Source organism: Apus apus, chromosome 3 (assembly GCF_020740795.1).
Source record: "Apus apus isolate bApuApu2 chromosome 3, bApuApu2.pri.cur, whole genome shotgun sequence".
In the NCBI taxonomy this organism is placed as follows: domain Eukaryota; kingdom Metazoa; phylum Chordata; class Aves; order Apodiformes; family Apodidae; genus Apus; species Apus apus.
In genome coordinates this window covers 108,269,293-108,290,729 of record NC_067284.1, presented here as the reverse complement: position 1 = coordinate 108,290,729, position 21,437 = coordinate 108,269,293, and the positions used below count along the sequence as shown (strand labels likewise).

The 21,437-nt window shown below is 38.9% G+C and overlaps 1 protein-coding gene across 1 annotated transcript in view; it reads right to left on the bottom strand.

Annotated features, from left to right (window-relative positions):
- Positions 1–12,517: 12,517 nt before the first annotated feature.
- The window catches only part of CRISP2 (cysteine rich secretory protein 2), a 46,739-nt gene continuing 37,819 nt past the window's right edge, over positions 12,518–21,437 (bottom strand). The window contains exon 8 of the mRNA XM_051614201.1: positions 12,518–12,645. Within this exon, the coding sequence (XP_051470161.1) occupies positions 12,518–12,645 (128 nt within the window). The remainder of the gene's footprint in view (positions 12,646–21,437) is intronic.

The window sequence follows — 21,437 nt, the reverse complement described above, 5'->3', positions numbered from 1 at the left end:
TTCCTTGATGGCATCAGCAAATGCCAGTGCACATCAATTGGAGCCATTTCTAAGTTTCTCTTGGGTTGCAGACATGAAACATCACTTAATTTAAATTTATTGCCTTCTCTGAGTCCTTGGTACATTCACATTAATCAAAACAAAAATTTCCCAAAACGCAGGACAAGATTTAAATGAAGACAGAAAGTTTCATTCTACCAAAGCAAAGGTTTTTAGAAGCTCAGTAATGGGGATGCTGTTAAAACAGAAAACTGGAAAGACACACCTAAAATTCATTGATTTTTTTTCTCAGTGTTATTGACAGTGTTTTTTAGCTGTACTAGCTAGACTTTTTGGCAACATGGAGGTTGGAAGGATGTTTTCCAGTGTCAAAGTAGTAATGTATTCTTCTGAATTACCTTTTACCTGAAGATCACACTATGCACAAAGAAGTCTTCCAAACAGTTTCAAGCAACCCCTTCTACTTTCATCTATCAGTTGAGATAAAATGTAAGTAGACTTTCAGCTCTGGCTAAAAGTCCTGTTCATCTGCCAATCTGCACAGATTCTGTAACATGTTGATTTCCCTTATTAGTTACAGTCTTCCTAGCAAGTATTTTGAATTTTGTCTACCAATTATTTTTTTCTCTAACATGTTTCATTTACATAGTGACTTTCCCTCCCAACCCTTGCTTCCCTTACTTCCAAATGCCACACTGTGAAAGTATTTTGTAGGCACACACAAGGTATTTTTCTAGGCTTACAGACAGATCACATGTACCCCTTTAATAATGTAAATTATCAACTTAGATGTCTCAGTTTACACTTGAGTGGGGATCTGTTTCCATGTGAGGAATAATGGCAAAAGAAGTAATTTTGAGGAATAGTGACTTTTCAGAGCTATGACATTAGGTGATGTAACTACAATGGTAACTGTATTAATCTAGGTAAATCTAGATAGACCCCTTAAAAATGCTCTTTTCTTGGCCCCCGATGGTCTATCTACAGTCCCAATCTTGCTCAGTACAATATTGTGCTATTCCTGCAAAGGTCCTGTGTGCCATAAGGAATGGACACACCACTGGAGTAATGACTACAGGAAAATTGGCATGCTTTCAGTTTCAGCAAGAGAGCCTGATCCCATCTCTCCCACTTCATTGTGCCCTCCTGTTCGGAAGGTGAAGTACTTCTCCCTCCTCTAAATCTTGCAGAGTATCCAAATAGCACAAAAATCTTAAGTGAGCTACATAATGCTGTTTGCCACAATAATTGAAATGCATGAAGAGTCAAAGAGGGTGGTTAAGGAATATCCCTGTCAACGTTTGACTCAGTTTGACAACAATGCTCTCGATCCCCTCCCCCTCCTACCCAGGTAGGGAAGGAGAGAGAGAAAAAAAAAGAGAGAGACTTGTCTAGATTGAAAACTGAACCGTGCAACTTTATTTAGAATATTAATACGTGATATTAGAGTGTATATATATATATATATATATATAGTGATTATACAAAGGTGTGGTAGTAGCCTCTCGCCTCCTCCCACCCCCAGCAACTCCCACAGCACTTCCCTCAGATGAGACAATTCCGAGGAATCCTGAAGCTGCTCCTGGAGAAAGGCAGAGAGTTACGAGGGTCAGGAGGGCTTGAGGTTGATGGTTCGATGATGATGGGCAGATGGTGTTGTCCCAGACGCCGGCCACGAACAAAAGAAAGAGAAAAAGAGAGAAGAAGGAAGGCAGATAGAGAGGCGAAGCGGCGAGACAGCAAAGCAGGAAGGAAGGAAGTTTTCTACTGTCATCTCCGACCTTCCCCCGAACCTACGTAGATATATGGAATGGAATATCTCTGGCCAGTTTTGCTGTTCGTCTAACCCAGCCTCCCACGGGGGGGGGCACAAATCCCCCCGTAGTGTCTGAGTCGGCAGAGCAAAGGCATGACCTTGAGACCCCAGCAATTACAAAAACATTCCAGTGTCTTATCAACCTAGCAGAACACGCAGTTGCTAGTTGAAGAAAGCTCACTGAAATAAAAAAAAAAGGATCAGCAAAAGAAAAACTGGCTTCATCCTGGCTCAAACCAGGACAATCCCTCAATGAAAATATGTATCTTCAGTTTCCCCAGATAATATAGTTCCCAGTGCTACTTTTATACAACAGTTCCTCCATAGCAGCCAGACTGGAGAGGGTGACTGTAGGAAACAGTCTCCAGGGAGCTGACCCCAGAAGATCTTCTACTCTGTGTGGCACTTTCATCATTTATATAAACATCAGCCTCTCAGAGGCTGAGCTGTGACACTCTTAGTGTCACAGCAACAAGGTGCCAGTTAGTGGCACTGCAAGAAGTAATTGGTCTGGCCTCCATGAGGATTTGCCAAGACAGAGTGATAGTAAACATCTGATTTTGATGACTCAATGAGTGTTGTAAAACACCAACCACACCACAAGTTCAAACCCAATATAAGCTGTGCATTTTGTACACTTGTTGACACTGACCCGCAGGTTCTAATCAGTAAGACTTCGGCACAAGTTGCAAGTATAGGTAGAAAAATCAGTACATGCAAAATTCCTACAAGAAACTCCCATACTGTTTGTTTTTTTTTTTTCTTTTTTTTTTTCCCCCCTGTGTACAACTAACATCTCCTTCAGTTGTCCTAATATTAGGCAAATGGGGACTTGTTTGTTTGCAGCTTGAGTGCTGACCAAGTGGAAGACACAATTTATGACCTTCATAATTAATTTATATGACTGTTTTTTAGTTAACAGGAAGTGGGTATTAAATCACTGAATACCCAGAAGAAGTCATGTGCTATTGAACTGACAAGACAAATTTATTATTTCCTTGCAATGGGCCTAATGCAAATTCAATGAACAACTGCAACCCAACTTACTATCTAAACTGCAACACTCCTTCCGGGACAAGCCAACATTGGACATACTGGATATGAATTGAGAGCAAATAAATAGGGGAATAAAAAGAAAAATAATTTTAATGGAAAAGTCCAGTCTGAAGTGTTCAATATCAACTTGTAAAAGATGAAAGTGTTCATGCCATAGCTCATTAGATGCCACGTTGTTCTTTGACGCCTTCCAGGTACATCTAAAGCATGCTTACCTACATTATGTAACATATATAAGGCTGGAGAAAAAATCTTTTGTACTGTTTTGTTTAACTGGTCTGTCTGGAAAGCTCTGTTGGTGAGAGGCTTCTGGAAAAATTTAAGCTCCAAAGATTTAAGCTTGGTTTATGACATATTATGGTCAATATTATGCAAAATGGTCTGGATTGTTGTCGTGTTCCACTCTTCCTTATGTTTATTGGTAACATAAGGGATGATCCAGGGCCCATCTAAGAGGCACGGTAAAAAGCAGTACTAGAGACAGGTCATTCATATTTCTGGTGATCTTTGCCTGTCCAGAAAACTTGCTACATTTTTGGATGACCTTCATCACATGGTTTCTTTCACTGCCTTCACATTCTGCTTCTTGCTTTCATTTCCTCTTTTTCCTCCTGTTTCTTTATATTTTCTTTTTTTTTTCCATTGAGTCCTCACTACTTTCCCATTTGTAAGATGATTTCCTCATGAGCACTCAGCTGCTACAATCTGTGGTAGAATCACAATAGCTGCTTCTAACACATTATGTATTTGACTGACATTTTTTACTTCTTCAGCCACCCAGCATTTGTCTGTTTAGGAACACAGGGAATTTTTAGGTCACTGGGGACTTTTCCTGGAATTATAGGTAGTTTATTGCATAATTCCTTCCATAAATGTTTTGCTCTCTATTGGCAAAGTTTTTATGTCTTACTTCATTCACTTGGAAGGTTGCTGCTGACCTTTCCGGTTTTAATGCTTAGAAACTGATTTCTTCACTATAATTATTAATACCATGGACGTGTCTTGTTCTTCTGATAAAAATATCTGGTAACTCAAGCAGTTCTAACTTTTTTGTCTGATGGGCTTCTGATATTTGCAGAGAGCAATCATATTCCCTTTCAGCTTTTGCTTTTTCTAATCAAGTAGGCTCTTTGGTATTCTCTGATATTGAGGGCTGTCTGTTTTCCTGAATATGTTGATATGTCTTTTTTTGGAACTCAATTTCTACTCATCTAGTGACAAAAAACTGGATCTGTAGACAGAATTTTAAATTAATTCACGCCAATATCATGTAATATAGAATTAGCTCTTCTGTTTTCAGGAAATGAGAATATTGTGTCCAGTTCTGGGCCGCTCAGTTCAGGAAGGACAGGGAAGTGCTTGAAAGAGTCCAGCGCAGAGCCACAAAGATAATTAAGGGAGTGGAACATCTCCCTTATGAGGAAAGGCTGAGGGAACTGGGTCTCTTTAGTTTGGAGAAAAGGAGACTGAGGGGTGACCTCATCAATGTTTATAAATACGTAAAGGGTGAGTGTCAAGAAGATGGAGTTAAGCTTTTTTCAGTGATGAGCAGTGATAGGACAAGGAGTAATGGATACAAATTGGAGCATAGGAGGTTTAAGGTGAATATCAGAAAAAATTTTTTTACTGTGAGAGTGACAGAGCACTGGAACAGGCTGCCCAGAGAGGTTGTGGAGTCTTCTTCACTGGAGACATTCAAGACCCGCCTGGACGCATTCCTGTGTGATGTACTCTAGGTGACCCTGCTGTGGCAGGGGGGTTGGACTAGATGATCTTTCGAGGTCCCTTCCAACCCCTAGGATTCTATGATTCTATGAAATGAGTGCTAAATCCTGAGGTGACATTGGATTATAAATTCACTTTTATAGTTAACATTCATCCTGCAATTAGCATATCCAGGTTTTCCCTTGTTGAGTTAGTTCATGTTGATTGCCTCCCACATCATCACAGAAAGCTGAGTAAATGTTAAGCATCTGGTCAGAATCAGTAATTAAATACAGATGCCCAAAGAAGTTAAAATTTACTTATTTCTCTCTCATTCTTTTATTCACTCTCTGCCCCTCTCTCAAATATAAAAAGAATTAACTGCAGAAGCCATTAAAGTTAGGTGAGATTAATCAAACCTGAAATTCTCACAGACTTTAACTAGTTTAGCTGCATAGAAGATTGTTAATTTGAGAAGCTATCATTTCTGTTTCAGGGATGAGGGACTGAAGGAAAGAATTCTCTGCAGTCTAAGGATCAGGCCCTGACTTATGCCAGGATCCTTTCCAGGGGAGATTCAAGAAGTTTCGCTTGCTATGGTCTAGAAGAGATGCACTAACTTCAAACATTGTCCTCAACTGGCTGAGATGAGGGTAATATGGAGAGAGGTAAAGCACCAGTCTGTCTTTTGAGAAGTCTCCTTTGGGGTGCAAGAAGCCTGGTCAGGTTACTCTTTTTTTTTTTTTTTTTTTTGTCAAGTGCCATTCTTAAAATAGTAAGGACACATACCAGGAAATTCACTGTGAATGGCAGTGAGATGTTTTGGTGTGTGTTTTGACAAGTGAAATGTGTCTCATCTTTTGTGCCACTCAAAGGTGTTAATCAGACCCACTCATTCCCTTCTCCCTAATGGACTTTGGAGAAAGGTTTTCAGGCATGACTGCTCCTAGCACACCCTGAAAATAAAGACACAATCCTGTATTTATTATTAATAGATAAAGATAAATATGTGATACAAATAAATAAATATCTTATACAAGGGATACTTTGATTTCTCCTAAGAACAGGGTGAGCTGAGTCAAGAGACAGCACCATTTCTGCACGCAAACAATCCACTCAGTACAGGTGCATGAGGAAAGAGAGAGGGTAAAGAGTTGGGCTTTCTCCTCTGGGTACTTAAAGTGGTAAAGAAAACTCTAACCTGCAACAATAGTTCTCCAGACAGTCATGAATCCACAGAATTCCAGGAAAGCCTGCCAGGTAACCAAGTCGCAACAACAGTGCTTGATTTGGAAAAAATAGCTTGGAGGAGACTCAAAAACTGATTTTTATCTGGAAAGGCTTTTGAGTAAAATGTGTCTGGATTTACCAAGCTTGCAGACACAAGATGTTTGCTTCATTTCCTGTCATTGTCTCGGATACCCAGATTTTGCCTTGATCCAAGAGAAAGAATTCTGTCTTCACATGTCCAGAAGAGTTAGAGCATGCGCACACACTAGGGCCCCACATCTTCGTCTTGATCTTGCCAGATATTAACTGATTTACTCTGACATACTGTGACATTCAGGATGTATAGTGCTTGTCTCAAATAATCCGTGAGATAAGTGGTGTATTTAGGCACTCAGGATATCTGTTGTTTGTCTTCAGACATCCAAGAGTTAAACAGGATTTGTTGATGAACTAAAGAGATGTCTCAACAATACATCAAAGCGTTTTACTCCCCCACAATGTGTACAAATGCTGCAGGCACCTGAGAACTGGAGAGTTTGGTGTGGGACATGCTGAGATTGGAGACAAAGGATCTCCACAGCTGATGCTGGGAGCAGAATTTCCAGTGATAACTAGGCTTTGAGATTTCATGAAAACCACTGACTTAACAGGAAAAGACAAAGTGCCAGTCTCAAACCCCCTCCTAAGACTGAACCTCCACTGCAATAAACTGATCTTGTGCTGCCAGTTGCCTCAACCTCCTGTTTTGCAATGGCTGATCTTATTAATTAGCCAAACAAAGACTATCTGCAGGACATATCCCCAGCACTATAACTACCCTCCTATCTTGGAGGAGCACGGAGAAGACAGAGGAATTTCCTCCCCTGTACAAGGAGAAAGGGGAGAGGAGGGGAGAGGGGGGCAGTGGCAAGAACTGTATAAAAATCTGGGACACTATGGGTGCAGCGATGCGCTTCCCCACTGATGATATCGCTGGACCACGTTGGTAACCTTTCTGTCACTTGCTGTCCTCCGTATTTCTGCTTCCTCCTTTCTTTTCTGTCTCTTTTTCCTCCTTGTCCTACCTGCTCTAGGAACTTCTTGTGTAATTCCAGCACAGTTTGGTGTGCATGTGACATCTGACCCCATTTGCATCTTAATTTCACCATTTGGGTTCACCTTTAAACCTTTTCTCAGGTCCTGCTGGACATAAAGGCTGCAGCTGCCGTGCGGCTTATCCCAGGGGAGGGAAGGGAGAATCCAGCAACACCAGCCTCCCACTTCAGTGAGGAGTGTTAGAAAGCAAGGGGGTTCTGCCCCATCTCTCCTACGACCACACACCAGCCCCAGTGCCTACTTGTGCACCTGTTATTTTGTGATCTTTGTTTTGTCCTGGGGAGATCGTAAAAAAAATTGCCGTGTATCCGAGTGTCGGATTGTGACACATACACGGTCGTCACAACCAGATAGTAACTTCTTCTACTTACTGGAATTATTTATGGCTAGAATCTTGTACTGTTAGACTTTCATTGACTTATGGATTAAGTTGGTGAAAACTGCACTTGACTTTGAGTTAATCTACCTGTAGATTAGAAGTTTGTATTAATTTAAGCCAATTCCTTCCTAGCTGGATACATAGCTTTTAGTACCAAAAGAGCTTTTTGGGTAACATTTGAAATGCTAAAAAAGAATCTCTGATGAAGGACATGTTTTGCTGCTACAAGCTTCTGTGGAGTGGAACTGGCATCACAGGCTGTTGGGAGGTGGGAATTCATCACACCTCTGAGGTGACATTCCCATAAATCATTCAACATTTGGACCATGCTTGAACCGTATTGTATTTTGTGCTCCTCATCAGGCTGAGATAGTGTATATGGAGTCAAATACAGGAGTAAACAACTTCAGGATTGCTTGCCTGGAAGCCACAAATTGGGTATGAATGCTGCAAAGGACATTGAGAACTTGTGGTTAGATGGAATAAATAAACTGTTCCATGTGTTAGATTTCAAGGATACTAAATGTTCATGCAAAAGCTCAGTTCTCATTAATTTTTATCACAGTTTTGTGTTACTATTCATTAGCCCCTGTACAATTAAAAAGAAGGAAAAAAAAAAAAAAGCAGTTTTGTTACTTGTGGTAACCAATATGTTGAGAAACACCTCCTGACATAAGAAATAGTGACACCAGCACAGGAACTACTCCTAAAAACAAAGCACTAACGTAGGACTCCTCTTCAAAAATATAGGAGGCATTTCTGTGTTTTCTGCTACACTATTGGTTGAGGGAGAAAAATCTCCTCCATCACATGGCCAGAGTTGCACAGCTACATCTGCACGAGAGGTGAATCCATTCTTGCCTTGAAATGATTGTTTTTGTCTAATTCCTGTGCTTTAGAAGCAGTGGTACTTAGAAAATCTCCCTTACTCCTCAGTGTTCAATCCTGTGCAAAAATTGCAGGGGCTACATTTCAACTTTTGCCAGTCTAGACAGCTTTTGACTCTTCAGGAACCACATTGTGGGAAACTTGTGTTATTGTATGTACCTGCACAAAGAGTGCTGCATATCACTACATAAAAATGTCATAGTTTAACATTAACTTCCTTTGTTATCTTCAGTATAGTTTTCTGGAGTTCATTTACATTGGGAAAGGAGAGGTGAATGGCTATGCATGCCTTAAAATAAAATTTGTGGCTTTAAAGCCAATGAATAATATGAAAACTCTTGTATTTCATTCAAAATCTGTCCAAAAAAAGCCCAAAACAAATAAAAGCTTTAATTTGATTTTAGTTTGGCATATTGGGTTCTTCTCCTTTACTTCCAACATTTTATGCAAAAGTGGTAGACGAGAAGAAAGCAGAATAGTGTTGACGATCCAAAACAGAAAGAGAAAACTAGAATTTTATTTGAAATGGTCTTTTCAATTACTGTGGAAAAGCCCAAAAAATTTAAAGATAAGCATTTTAAAGAGTATTTTTCAGTTACAGAGATGTTAAGTATTGGGTTGTCCATCAGTAGCAGAATTAAGGGTTAACAAGGGCCATTTCCTTAACATATGCAAGAGTATTTCCATGCCAATCTGTTATCTCAGCTTTTCCTAAGAATTGCCTTTGACTTGTTATTGATGTGGGTACCAGAATATCTTCCTTAATCCTAGGGAAGAGCCCCACAGCTGCATTGCACAGACCCAAGACCAGACAACTGAGCACAGTGACCAGCTCATGAACCTTCAGACATCACCTGTGGGTCAGCGCGGGAGGGAGTTTCATTTCCTCACTTGTATCTCCTTGTGCCCTGTGTCCCCTTGACTTGTGGTTAAACTGAGATATAATTATTTTGAAGGTGTGTCTACAGAATGAGACATTATAATTAACAGGCCTTCATAGGCTGTTTCTCAGTGTTCACTAATTAATCTCCCTTGCCCTGACTATGTCAGTTTATCTCTGCATTGCAGTCGGTGAGACTGAGACATGGAGGTTAAATGTCTTGCTTGCAGCCCAGAGAGGAGACAGAAGCTGACAAGTAGCTTCTTAATGAGAAACTCCATCTCCTGTTTTTCATGGTTTAACCCTTAAACTTAGTGGAATCCAAGCCTGGCCTAGCAGAGCTGGAAGCAGCCCAGGGGTGGGGAATATCCTTCTTCTGTCCTGGATCTGGTGGCTTTTTGCTGCTTGGTTTTGCTCAAGCATCTTGCTAGAGTTTTGTTTCTTGGGCCTTAATTGGATATTCTCACAACAGAGTTTTCTAATGGCATGTCAAAGTTTCCAGTCCATGCTTTCCATTTCATATGAAGTCTTAGCTTCAGCTGCTCAACCTGTATTTACTGTGGGTGTGGAATGTTAAGGATACAAGTGAGACAAGATTTGTGGAAGAGCTGTTCACTCTGTCATACCAGTAGATGGAGAAAAACAGGGAAGATTTAGGCCCATGACTCTTAGCAAGACTTTGTGATACTGAAAGTGAAAGATCTTCCATTTTGCTTAGCCCAGAGGCTGATTCTCAGCCAAATTAGATAACAAGATTACTGCTAATGGTGCATTTAGAAAAAAAAAATAATTAAAAAAAATCTTTCTCCACAAGCCATGGGACTGTAAAAGTTAGTTCATAATGCTTGTTCAAAGTGTTGTGTTTGAAGTCCTTGTCATGTAAGTTAAGTGCTGAAGACCTCCTACCTCATTCTCCACAGATAAGACTTGAACTTGTACCGTAGTCGTTGCTCTTATCTTCTCTCAGCATATGTGCACGTAAGTGTATCAGGAACCAGAATAGAAACTGTAAGAAATTCTTGGTGTTATTAGATTCTCCTCTAAACTGCACCTAAAGGTAGCACAATTCTGTAGATGGTAACTTCAGCACATACAAAAAACATTCGCTGGTGCCACAAAGGAAACAATTTTCAAGGCATGACAATAAAATAATTCCTCTTTAAATATTCTTTGGCCCATAGAGAGAGGGAGGAAAGAGAAATTGTGAGTAGAAGGAGTTTTAACACACATCTCCTTGGTTGTAAGCAGAAACTGAATCTTGGAAAATATTCCAGAAAACATCTGAGAGTTGTGTCAAAATTATGTATCCTCTTGTAAGAAAACTGGGGGGTTTTTATGACAGCATTTTCTGAGAACATAGGTTTCTCAGGAAATTTTCACCCAGCTTTGGTTTGAATTACACTTTCTGCAAATATTGCTGTGGTTGTAGGAGGTTAGAATAGTGGCAAACAGTCACGATCAAGACTAACAGAACTAGTCATTGATATCCTGGAAACCATAAATTGCCTTAATTTGATGGTATATATTGGTTTAGCATCATAGTAATTTGGCCAACAAAGACAGGATGAAACAACATAGGAGAAGAAGCCACTACCAGACTGTTTCTACATGTGGTGATAATTTATTAAACCAGTATTAGCTAGGAGATTCTGTGCAAGCAAATGTTATAATCAGACGAGGTTAGACCCAGAACTGTAATTTCTAGTAAAAGGAGGAGCTCTTTATAGAGCTGGCAAACTTAAAACCAGCTGGATGTCTGGGTATGGTTCACCCTCTTGTGTTTTTATCCAGAATTGCAGTCCAATGGAGAAAACCATATTTACTGGTCTCAAACAGGAAGGTAGAGTGGTAATTGGGATCAGTCCTGCTCAGGGCTGGTATATGTGACTCAATACCTATGGGAGACCAGCACCCATCTTGAGGAGCAGCTGGAGGTTTGGTGGGACACACTAGTGTATTCTGCATGGCACTTGGGAGAAGTGTCTAGAAGGGTAGCAGGAAGGAGCTTCTCTGTTCAGTGAGAAAATTCTGTTCCAGCTGTTTGTTCCTTTTCTAGACTCTATCAAAGTTTATAAACTGTAAGCATAAAAAGCTTCTGTTTCCTCTGTGTCTGCCTTTTCATTAACGTTAGAAATATAATGATCAGTTAAAAGCTGTAACATGTAAAAAAAAAAAAAAAAAAAAAAAAAAAGCTGTAACATAATTCTGAAATACTGTTTTATCAAAATAATTATATTGTCAGTATCTAAAAAGGCATGACTCTGATAATGCCTTTCAATAATGGGTCAGAAATTTTCTCTAAGTAACCAATGCCACTGACAGGTAACAAATCTAAGTCCTCAGTTCTGGGTCAATACAGTCAGACAGTCCTTTGAAGTCATGCCCTGTGTGGTAAAGGACCTGGAAAAATATGAAATGAAAACCTTACCCAAGGAAATACTTCATTAGAAGCAATACACAAACTCACATGGCACTGTGACCCTCTGCAGGAGATCCAACTAAACTTCCCCCTAGGCAGGAACTGGTTGCCTGCCTGCAAGTATCACTGGGAGAATTTTAGATGGACTTAATTCTCTTGGAGAGATCCTAGAGGTGTGCACTGCTAGGAGCTGGCACTAAGATATTTTGTGGCAAATTCTGGACAAAATCCAATACTTTGATGGGGATTTTTTTCTATTTGCTCTAATATGAATTACAAGTGAGTAGGGGACTGACTCACCCATAGAGAAGATGGGAAGGGATAAATATATATATTTTTTTCTCTGTGTTAATTATTTTAAGAAGCGTCCTATTTCTTGACTATTGGTGTCATATGGAAAAAAATCCACAACATTTATCACCTGCATAAACAGATATATCAGCAGCTTTGTGTTTAGAACACAGAAGAAAAGTTGGCAAATTTAATGTGTGCCTCTTGTTTGGTCCATACAAAAAGATGCAACATCTTTTTGCTTTGTCTTTCTTTTCCAGTCTCATCCCTACTCCCATGAGTTATCAAAGAGCCTTGAAACAGCCCTAAGGAATTTTCCAAATGAAAAAATGGAATTATAAACCACTTCAGTGAAAAACTCCTTTGTGAACTGGTGGTAAATCATGTATTTATTTAGCAGGAATACATTCCACTGATAACCAAAGGTAACAGAAGAAAGTTGAGTGGTGTTTAACAAATTCTGTAAAAAACACAAAAGATTTTAAAATAAATGAATTACCAGAAGATTCACTGCAAGATAAAACTCAGAGTAACAAGTTAGCAGCTTAAGCCTGATTTCCACAAAATCTAAGATAACGTCAGGGGTTATTTTGTGCTGCTTGACTTATTTAGGACTGAAGCAATGGTGAAACTTCAGAAAAAAAGTTACCTAGAGGTCAGTCGGAGCTGATGCACTGAGAGTGAATACACTTCCCAGCAAAGTCTACTCTTTCCTGAAAAATAAGTCTCACAGCAGCTATAAAGACATCTACCAGGACATTATACGATTTGAGTGGTGCATTTACAGCTGGCACGACACTTCTCCTTCACCAGTGAATGGTTACAGCCAAACAGCATTTTCAGATTTCTGCAGTTTGCAAAAAAGTCTTGATGCTTGCAAGGATTGGCTAAAATACAAGAGACAGAAACAAAAACATTAAATATTAATTAAAAACCAAGTCCCGGGCTGATACTTCTGCATTATGAAAAAATTCCAGCATGTCTATGTGGTACTTTTGCTCTGCTGTTAAATTTGTTCAAATATTATAGAGTAGGGAACGCAGGCAGGAAGGTGGTATCTTACAGTTCCCATCTATTTGTAGACTTTGACTCCACATGGAAATCTGCAGAACCCAGAGGCCTGTGCAGGTCTTCTTATACACACAGATGTGAGAAGCCTGACAGACTTCATGCCTTCAGACTGTTCATGCCCATAGATATAGATGTACATAAAGGCAGTTTGTCTTGAGCTTTCCAGAAGAGGACAGCAGATGAATGATGGTGTGATAATGCACCTAGTGGTCAACAGCAGCACAATTTACCCATTATCACAGGATGGCTGAGGTTGGAAGGGACCTCTGAAGGCCATCTGGTCCAACCCACCTGCTCAAGGTTGTACCTACTCTGGTGGGAGATTTAAACAGTTATTTATGGAGGGAAATGAAAGGGGCAGTTCTAAAATCTTTTGTCCAGATTAGTGACATGTAATTATTCAAAAGTAAAACACTACAAAGGAACAACATTAATATCTGAGGTAGGACAATATTTGTTGTAAGGAGGAGAACACATTCACTTACTGCAAAGCCCTCTGTCACAGTGACCAGGACAGTCTGCACATTTTGGTCCCGCCTTATAAGGTGTAGCTATTTGCATTTGATTATTTCCTCTGAAATTTGAAACAAAACAAACACAAAGCAATATAAAAATGCAGCTCTGAGCCCTTAAAAAGAGTTCATGTTATTTATTGCAATGAAAGGCATCTAGAATTTTTTTGGTAAAGTTATTTTCATAAAGAATCACATTTTAATTTCTGATATTCAGAGTATACAAGAACTTTAGCTTTAAATAAGAGGGACAATAAGATTTAGAGAAAGAAAATGAATTGGTTATTTGCCTTTGTATAGCATTATCAGTTCTGATTCCTAGTTCTGATTTTTCTAATGGCTTTCTAGTGACTGTGGCTTATTAGAACAGGACCTCAGCAGGCACCTTCTGCCACTCAGCTGTTTCAGGTGTGCTCTTTACCTCTGTGAATAGGCTTTCACTTTGCATCTGACTTTCCTCTTTGTGGCCAAAGCTATAGGATGCTTTGTGCATAATGCCTGATTCTGACACAGACCTTTTTTTTTAATTCTGTGCTAAAATTTCCATAGTATCTTCTATGTGAAATAAAACAAATGTTTCTATTTAACCTGATATTAAACCCACAATTCACATCGGTATTTACAAAATCATAAATGGTTAAAATAAACTGTAATCATTTTATCCTACACATGACCAATGGACTACAGGAGTTTTAGAAAACTTATCCAGAATTATTTCATTTTAAAGGAGTAAAAAGGCAATACATACGCAGGACAATATTGGCAAACGTAAAAGTAGTTGAACTGGTTCCTAGGACAGTAGGCAACTCCACATCCCACCTGGTAACTGTTGTACCAGATTAGCTGTAGAATAAAAATTGATCACACTATTTCAGATTCTTGTTGTATTTAATCCTCATCAAAGATCTCACAGAATAGCAGAACTAGAAGATAATATTTTGTTTTGTCTATTTAGTTTTTGAGTTTAGACTTAGGTTGTCAGAAAGAATAAACAGAAAAAAAAGAATCAACCGTGTCATTCAGTTTCAAAATGTATTTGACCACAGTTGCTGGCAGGATGCTAAAGTTTTAATCAAAATATTTAAATAACAGATATTTTGTTTTGATATTTCTTAATCAGTTATTTCAATCCTCATATAGAAAATATTTATTTCTAAATGGAAGGTATTGATTCCTTTTTCTTCTACAGAATAAAATTTCCCTTCTGGACAGTTCTTTGAAAATACTGGCTTCATTGCCTCAGAATTAGATGAAAAAGGGTTTTAATTGATCATTAATCTTTGGATCAGAGTGTGAATGATAGCTAATAGTTTGATGACAGTGACACTTTTTTAACTGATAGTAAATATATGCCAGCTCCCTTAAGTGCACTCCTGTAATTCTAGCATGTCATTGCAATTTGTTTCAGTTGTCCATACCTGAGTATAGTTCTCGATATTGACATTTTTTGAGGTTGCTCCAAATCCATACTTGAAATTGGAGGACTGACTGTACCAGGTTTGAATTGCATCAGCCCATGTCCTTGGGTTAGATGACAGTAATATATTCTCACCACAAGTCATACCTGAAGTAGAAATAAATCTCTTGTATTACTCAGGAGAGAAGCAAGCTGTAGGGTGGGAGGTAGGACAGAGGCGTTGTAGCCACAACCTAAAAAAATCTCTACAATGCCAACCTATCTGCCCTGTGATTTTGAGAAGAGGGCAGGAAATGTTACTTAGATTCTGGTGAGCTTTCAGTCACAGGTACTTTTAAGACTACAAAATGTTGCACAGAATTGTCTGTACTTAGTTATACCAAAAATCACATTTTGCGCTGTCTTGTCTCTAGCAGGAGCCAAACTGAGACAAGCAAACCTACAGAAACAGGGCAAATACATAGCACCCTTCTTTCTCATGTTCCAACAATTTGTCTTTCAGGGTACTTCTCTGACAAAGATGATGTTTTTCTGTCTCATAACCCTCAAAAGTTATTACATAACAGATTAAAAATTATCCTTATTTCTAGTTCACATGCACAAGGGTCATCTGCAAACTGTCGTTAACGGATCAGCTCAGGCTCCTTATTTGTCACGTACCATTAATGACCCTCTGATCTCTTGGACTGATTCTCATCCCACACTTATCAGCCCATTTCTGAGCATTCTTGGCAGCTTTCTCATTCCACACCTGAAAGACAAAAAGAAAGAAGTATCCATGTCACAAATAGGTTCGTACAATCCATGAGAAGTAAAAAAAAGGGGGAGTGACTTTGGTGTTTTGCATTGAATACTCCCGTGGTCCTCAACAGAAAACAGAATTGTGCCAGATAACGTTACTGGAGCATGGGCACCTCAATTCTTCAGCAGGTTATTCTGCACAATATCACATGGTCCTGATTAACAGGATTTTTATAACACATTGTTACTTTCTTTTGGCCGTGTGTCTGCATCAGCTTTGCAGGGTGCAGTGCGCTAAATCATAGAATCATAGAATCTTAGAATCATAGAACAGCTTGGGCTCTTCCTAAGGGAGCTGCTGATTCCACAGACTAAAGGCTGTTATCCGTAATCTGAGCCATCATTTTGTACCTTATCCTTGGTTTAAATGCTTTCCCTGGAAAGGCTTGCAGTGCCTGTCCATTGCAGTGAGCAAACAGAAGGCAAGAACTTGTGCTTCACTTTGCAGGCTGTTAATGTAGGTTTGACAGCAACAAATAGATGTGGTTGGACTAAACCAGTATTCATGGTTCCTGTAGACAAATAACCCCAGGCATGGAACAGTTCCTCAGTTGCTTAATTGAGTTTATCAAAACGGAGAAACCAAGAGAGAGAGAGGAGACAGGTTTCAAATAGCCCTTGTGGCCCATCTGAGACTTCTGCAAAGATTTTACAAGTGCCTGCAACATCAAGGTGTACAAGATAAAGCATGAAGCCTGAAGAAACTAAGGGACAAAGTTCTGATTTCTTCATCTTGACCCCAGAGCGCTCTTCCTGCTCTTTCTGTTCACTGAGTGTGGGTTGTTTAGAAGGCTACAATCTTCTGCTAATGATGTGGAAACAGGCTAGTTGCAATGTTTAGCTTACCATCTTCAGCATGTTGCTGGCAGTGGGAAATACAGATCTCCGTATTTCATTGTGGAGCTCAACAATCTGTTTTTGGTTTTGAGACTTAAAATGAGGAACGTAGGGAATCTTGATTTGTTTAAATGGAAACCCCTGGAAACAATAATAATGTAGGTTAATAGAAGTTGTATAAGCAAGATAAATTATGACCTTGTCAAAGTAAAACATCTTGGAAATTCCCAAGTTTTCTTTATCGGTTATTCTGTTCTTATAATTACTGATTATTATTATTTTTTTCTTCCTTCTTTATTTAATTTTCGATATCTATCCCTTAGGTATAAACATCTAAAAGTCATCTCAGTTGCCTTTATGGTTAATGAGGAAAGAAAAAAATGAGAGAATAAATTATGAAATGTCTGAGTAATATGAATGAATCTCACTGCTTTGCCTTCAGAGCTCAATTCTAGGTTTTAAAGGGTTTTGTCAGTGGCAGAAAATGGGGATAAATGCCATTTGAAACACCCAGAAAGCCCTACCTAGCCTCAGACTGTTTCTCCTGAAAGGAAGAGCTCTCTGTACAGCTGCCCATGAATGGCTCAGATACTCTGGAGAGTATCAAGCTACACTAAGACACTTCTGTTAGGGCAAATGAACCTAACCCATAAGATGTTACACATGTTGTTTAACTTAAAATATTTACAGACATTACAATGGCAGAAATAACATCTCAGCCAGTTATTTTAGGCTCCTGCTATACTCAGCTAAAGAAAACAGGCAACTTAGGACACACTTCACCCAAGATTATTAAAGAGATGATTGGCATCCCTGAATTTTATTTTTTTTTCATTCATTAATAGGCAGATATTGATAAAAAGCTCACATTCAAGTGCCTACATAGTAGATATCTACATCTTACATGATTAATCCTCTCTAAGGAGGGGTGTGAAGACTAAGTTCCTGAGTCTTAGCGCAACTATTTTAAATAGCTTCCATTCACACTTTTTGGGAATATGTATTTTTAAAATTAGTCTTGTGAAGAGAAGAATATTTTGACTGGCAGAAGAAGTATCTTAATGCAAAAATCTGTGAAAAATTATAGTATGTCTTTAATGTGTTAGGTTAACAATAACTTCAGTCCTGAACTGTAAAGGTCTAGAGATCAGTAGCCTCAACTATGCCATGTCAGATATCTATACAATGTGCTCAGATATGATTTTCTTGCAGAGATGGATTCTCCTACCTGTCCATCAGATTGGTGTACCAAAGCAGACAGGAAAATGATTGCAGTCAGTAGATTCATTTCTGCAGAGAAAAAAACAGAACGCAAAATCCATTAGTCTCTGTTGCATAAAGTGTGTGGTGTAATGTGGTCTGTGAGTTTTAGTTGATGCCTGATACAGCTGGATGTGCTGAAGCTGTGCCAATGGGTGTATGATGGTGCATGGGCACCACTGTCTCATACAGAGAAGACTCCACCTTGCATTGAACCATGAGCAGCACAGGTGAGTTGAGATCTAGAAAATTCTCCTTGATAAGGAGGCTATTGGGATAACACCTGTTAAAATCATAAACATACAAAGGCAATATAAACAATTCACCAATCCATCTCTGCTAATTGATTAAATAAACATGTTGATAGTAGGTGAGAAGAATGAGCTAGTAAAGGCTGCTGAGAGTTTTTCATTCTGGCCAGAAGAGAAGGATGGATTCAAATCCCCCAAAATTAACAGTTTACTAGGGTCCTGGAAATACAACTTAAATTTCATTTTTATTTCATTGAGTAGATTTCTTGTTCCTAGGATGATGACTTGGAAGAGATGGCTTTTATAGCATCATTCATACCCTGTTCATTGTTTAACACCTGAAATTGTCTCTGCATTTTTTTATCTGATCTTTCTTTTATTTATTTTAGGTTTATATTACTGAAGTCAGTGCATTCTTTTGCCATTTAGTCCTGTGTTAGTGCTTATGGTAATTAGTACTTTCTGTAAGGTATATAATCATAATAATAAAAAGAATAATGATGGTGGCCCAGAAAGCTTGTTAGTTTTCCTCTCAGATGCCTTGGTGTGACTCTTGTTGTCAGTAGTGCAGCAGCTCTGATAATTTCATCTTCACTGAGAAACAAGTTCTACACATTGTGGGCGCAAGTTCTACTCATAACCCTTTTTGGGGGCTAAATTTCTAACTAAAATTCAATCCTGGACAGGGGGCCTGGGAAAGGCCTGCTAGAGTACTGAGAAATAGTTTTTCAAACATCTTTCTTTGTATGTGAGAGCTCTTTTATGTTTATTTTATGACTACTCCACACTAGTTTGCAGTAGGAGTATTCCAACACACGTCACAGTGCATAATGTCATGACAAAGGGTTTGATGTAGTGATGCCCTTGCCAGCATTTAGCTTTGAGGTTGAGAGTTACTTTCTCTGGATTTAGATGCTAATAATTATAGGCATAACTAGAAAAACTAATCATTTTTACAGCACAGGAAAGACTTTCCACTAAGATCAGAGGTTAGTCAAGCAGAGAACATAAATGTACTGTGTGACATTTACACCCATCTAAAAAAAAATCAGGGCTAGTATTCACAGCAAAGTGTTCATGAGCAGATGAGTTCATATAACAGAAGGCAGCAATCAACCCACGGTTGAAACAAGTTAAATTAAAATACTACTGGACATCTTCAATTGTCAGACTGCACAGTCTCATCTGTCCCTTGGAGTAAATGTATTTGGCATTGCTTTCAAAGTCAAAAATACAACAGTTCTCAGATACAATTATCCTTCCATGTCCATAACATTCAATCCACTAAACCACTTCTCTGCTTCTGAAAATATGAATGCTGGCAGTGTATTTTCATCTTGAAGACGGGACAGTTTGTGCAAATTTGATTGATAGAAAAAAAACCCACAACACAAAAAACAAACAAAGCCAAAAACTACAGTTAAAAATTGAGGAACAAAGTTCTTTTTGAAAAACATGGTCTGGGCTTTTTTTGTTTAGTCTTAGTACTTCACTTCTCAGCAGAGCCTTTTTTCCTGCCAGCAGATAAAGCTTTCAGGGCATACCAGGTTTGAAAGTTTGTAAGAATGGGAACACCTGTCTTTTCAGTTACTTTCATATAAGTTTTTTCTGTCTTCTCTGAGTTTACATCTTCAACTTTCATCTTGCTAAAAGGTCTCAGTCTGTGTTCAGAAAATGCAATCAGCTGCCAGCAAACTGTCAGATATTACAGACATTTTAATAGCATAAATACCTGAATGCTTGGACAGATAGATAACATTTCTAGATGGCAAAATTCTGAGTTCAGGTTACTGAACTCAGTGAAATAAACTCAACATAAAAATAATTCAAATGATATTAGAAAAGCATTTCCCATGATTAACCACCCTCTTCAAAGTGGATGAGTTTATGTTCACATTTGAAGAATGAAACATGTGAGACAAAATGTTACATTTTGTTCTAAAGAAATATGGGAATTAGACTTCACTGAAGCCATTTCTCACCCATACAGGTGGAAGGTGTGCTTTCTAAGCAGAAGATATAAAGTATTATTCAAGTTTTTCTCTGAGATTATTATAAGCAAATATTTTCTTTTAATTATCACATTTGCTACAACTCAGATATTAACCATATTAGCCTTTCTAGCACAGTGCCAAATCAATACTGACCAACTGACTCTGTGCATAAAACCTCTCATATTGAAATTAAATTTTGCATACGTTACCTTTGTCCAGCCAGAATCCTTCTGTATCTTAGAAAGAGTGACAGGAGAGAGAGGCTTTCCTCACTCTAGGGTTGTGTATATATATGTATATAAATGCGTCCCTCCTCTTTCCTTGTCAATATTTATCACTGATAAATGACATCAGCATTGGGGCTGCACATTTTAGAAAAAAGAACTTTTCTTAAGGAGCAGGTGACTGAAAATGAACCAATCCAACTGCATTGTTGGGTTGTTTTTTTTTTTCTTGTCTCCAGGGCAAGGAAAGAGAAGATAAAAGACCAATCCTTTTGCAGCACCTTAACTTTGCCAAAGTACTTGTAGACTGATCAGCAAGCTGCAGTGTTGATGTGTTCAAAAAACAGAAGCTCAAGTTTAGGGATGGTTGCTTCACAGTTGTCTTTTCTGGCTCTGGCAAGAGAGTGGAAGAAGTATTTTGAGGCAGAGGCATAACAGAAACTCCACAGCCATGCACAGAATGAGCTCCACACTGGGCAACACAGTGATATTTTCTGCCCAGTGGTTCCTGACCATCCATTTGCTAAATGGAATGTGTATTTCATTAGCTCACTGAGGCCAAAGGACTGTGGCACTGGGCATTACTGGACACACAATTCACACCATGTCCTGCTCAAGGGTAACCTACTTGCAGAATGGCTGCAGATGTGTTCATCTTCCTCCTCTAGTCTGGAGGGATGCATTGTAAGTGTGTGCTTTTTCCCTCCAGTGCAGCATCACTCAGCTCACCTTCCCTTTTTTGCAGAATCTTTGCTTCCACTCATTTATAAGGTACAAAGTCAGCTTTGACAGGTCCTCAGTGCTCAGTTATTCTCTGTTTAAACTCAACCTGTCCTCTTGGCCAGCCAACTGCCTGTTGGCTTTCTGAAGGCATAAAACATCTGCATATCTCTTCATTCTGTACCTGCAGTTCCCTTCCTCATCCTTGCCTTTGCTGTGATGCCTTGCACAGTGAGCACCATTTCCATTACGCTGGGTCAACGTTACTGAACATAGTGCAACTCAAAATTATTTGATTTTTTCCCTATTTTCTGCAGCATTTCTGCAGCTCTATGCTATTGCTAGCATTTTAATATCAGATTCCTTTCTAACACAGCCACTTTTGTTCTTTATTGGTATAATGGGCAGCACTATGGGAAGTCACTTGTGATAAGCTCTACCATATCCTTCCATATTCTGAGATAAGAGCAAGGGTGCTTTTTTATTTGAGGTGCTTGTGGCAAGTTTGATGAGACCAGGGTTATCATAATCAGAAAGCCTATTAAACTGCTTGTTAGTTGCTAAGACTGAATGTCTATTGGCTGTGAGGGGA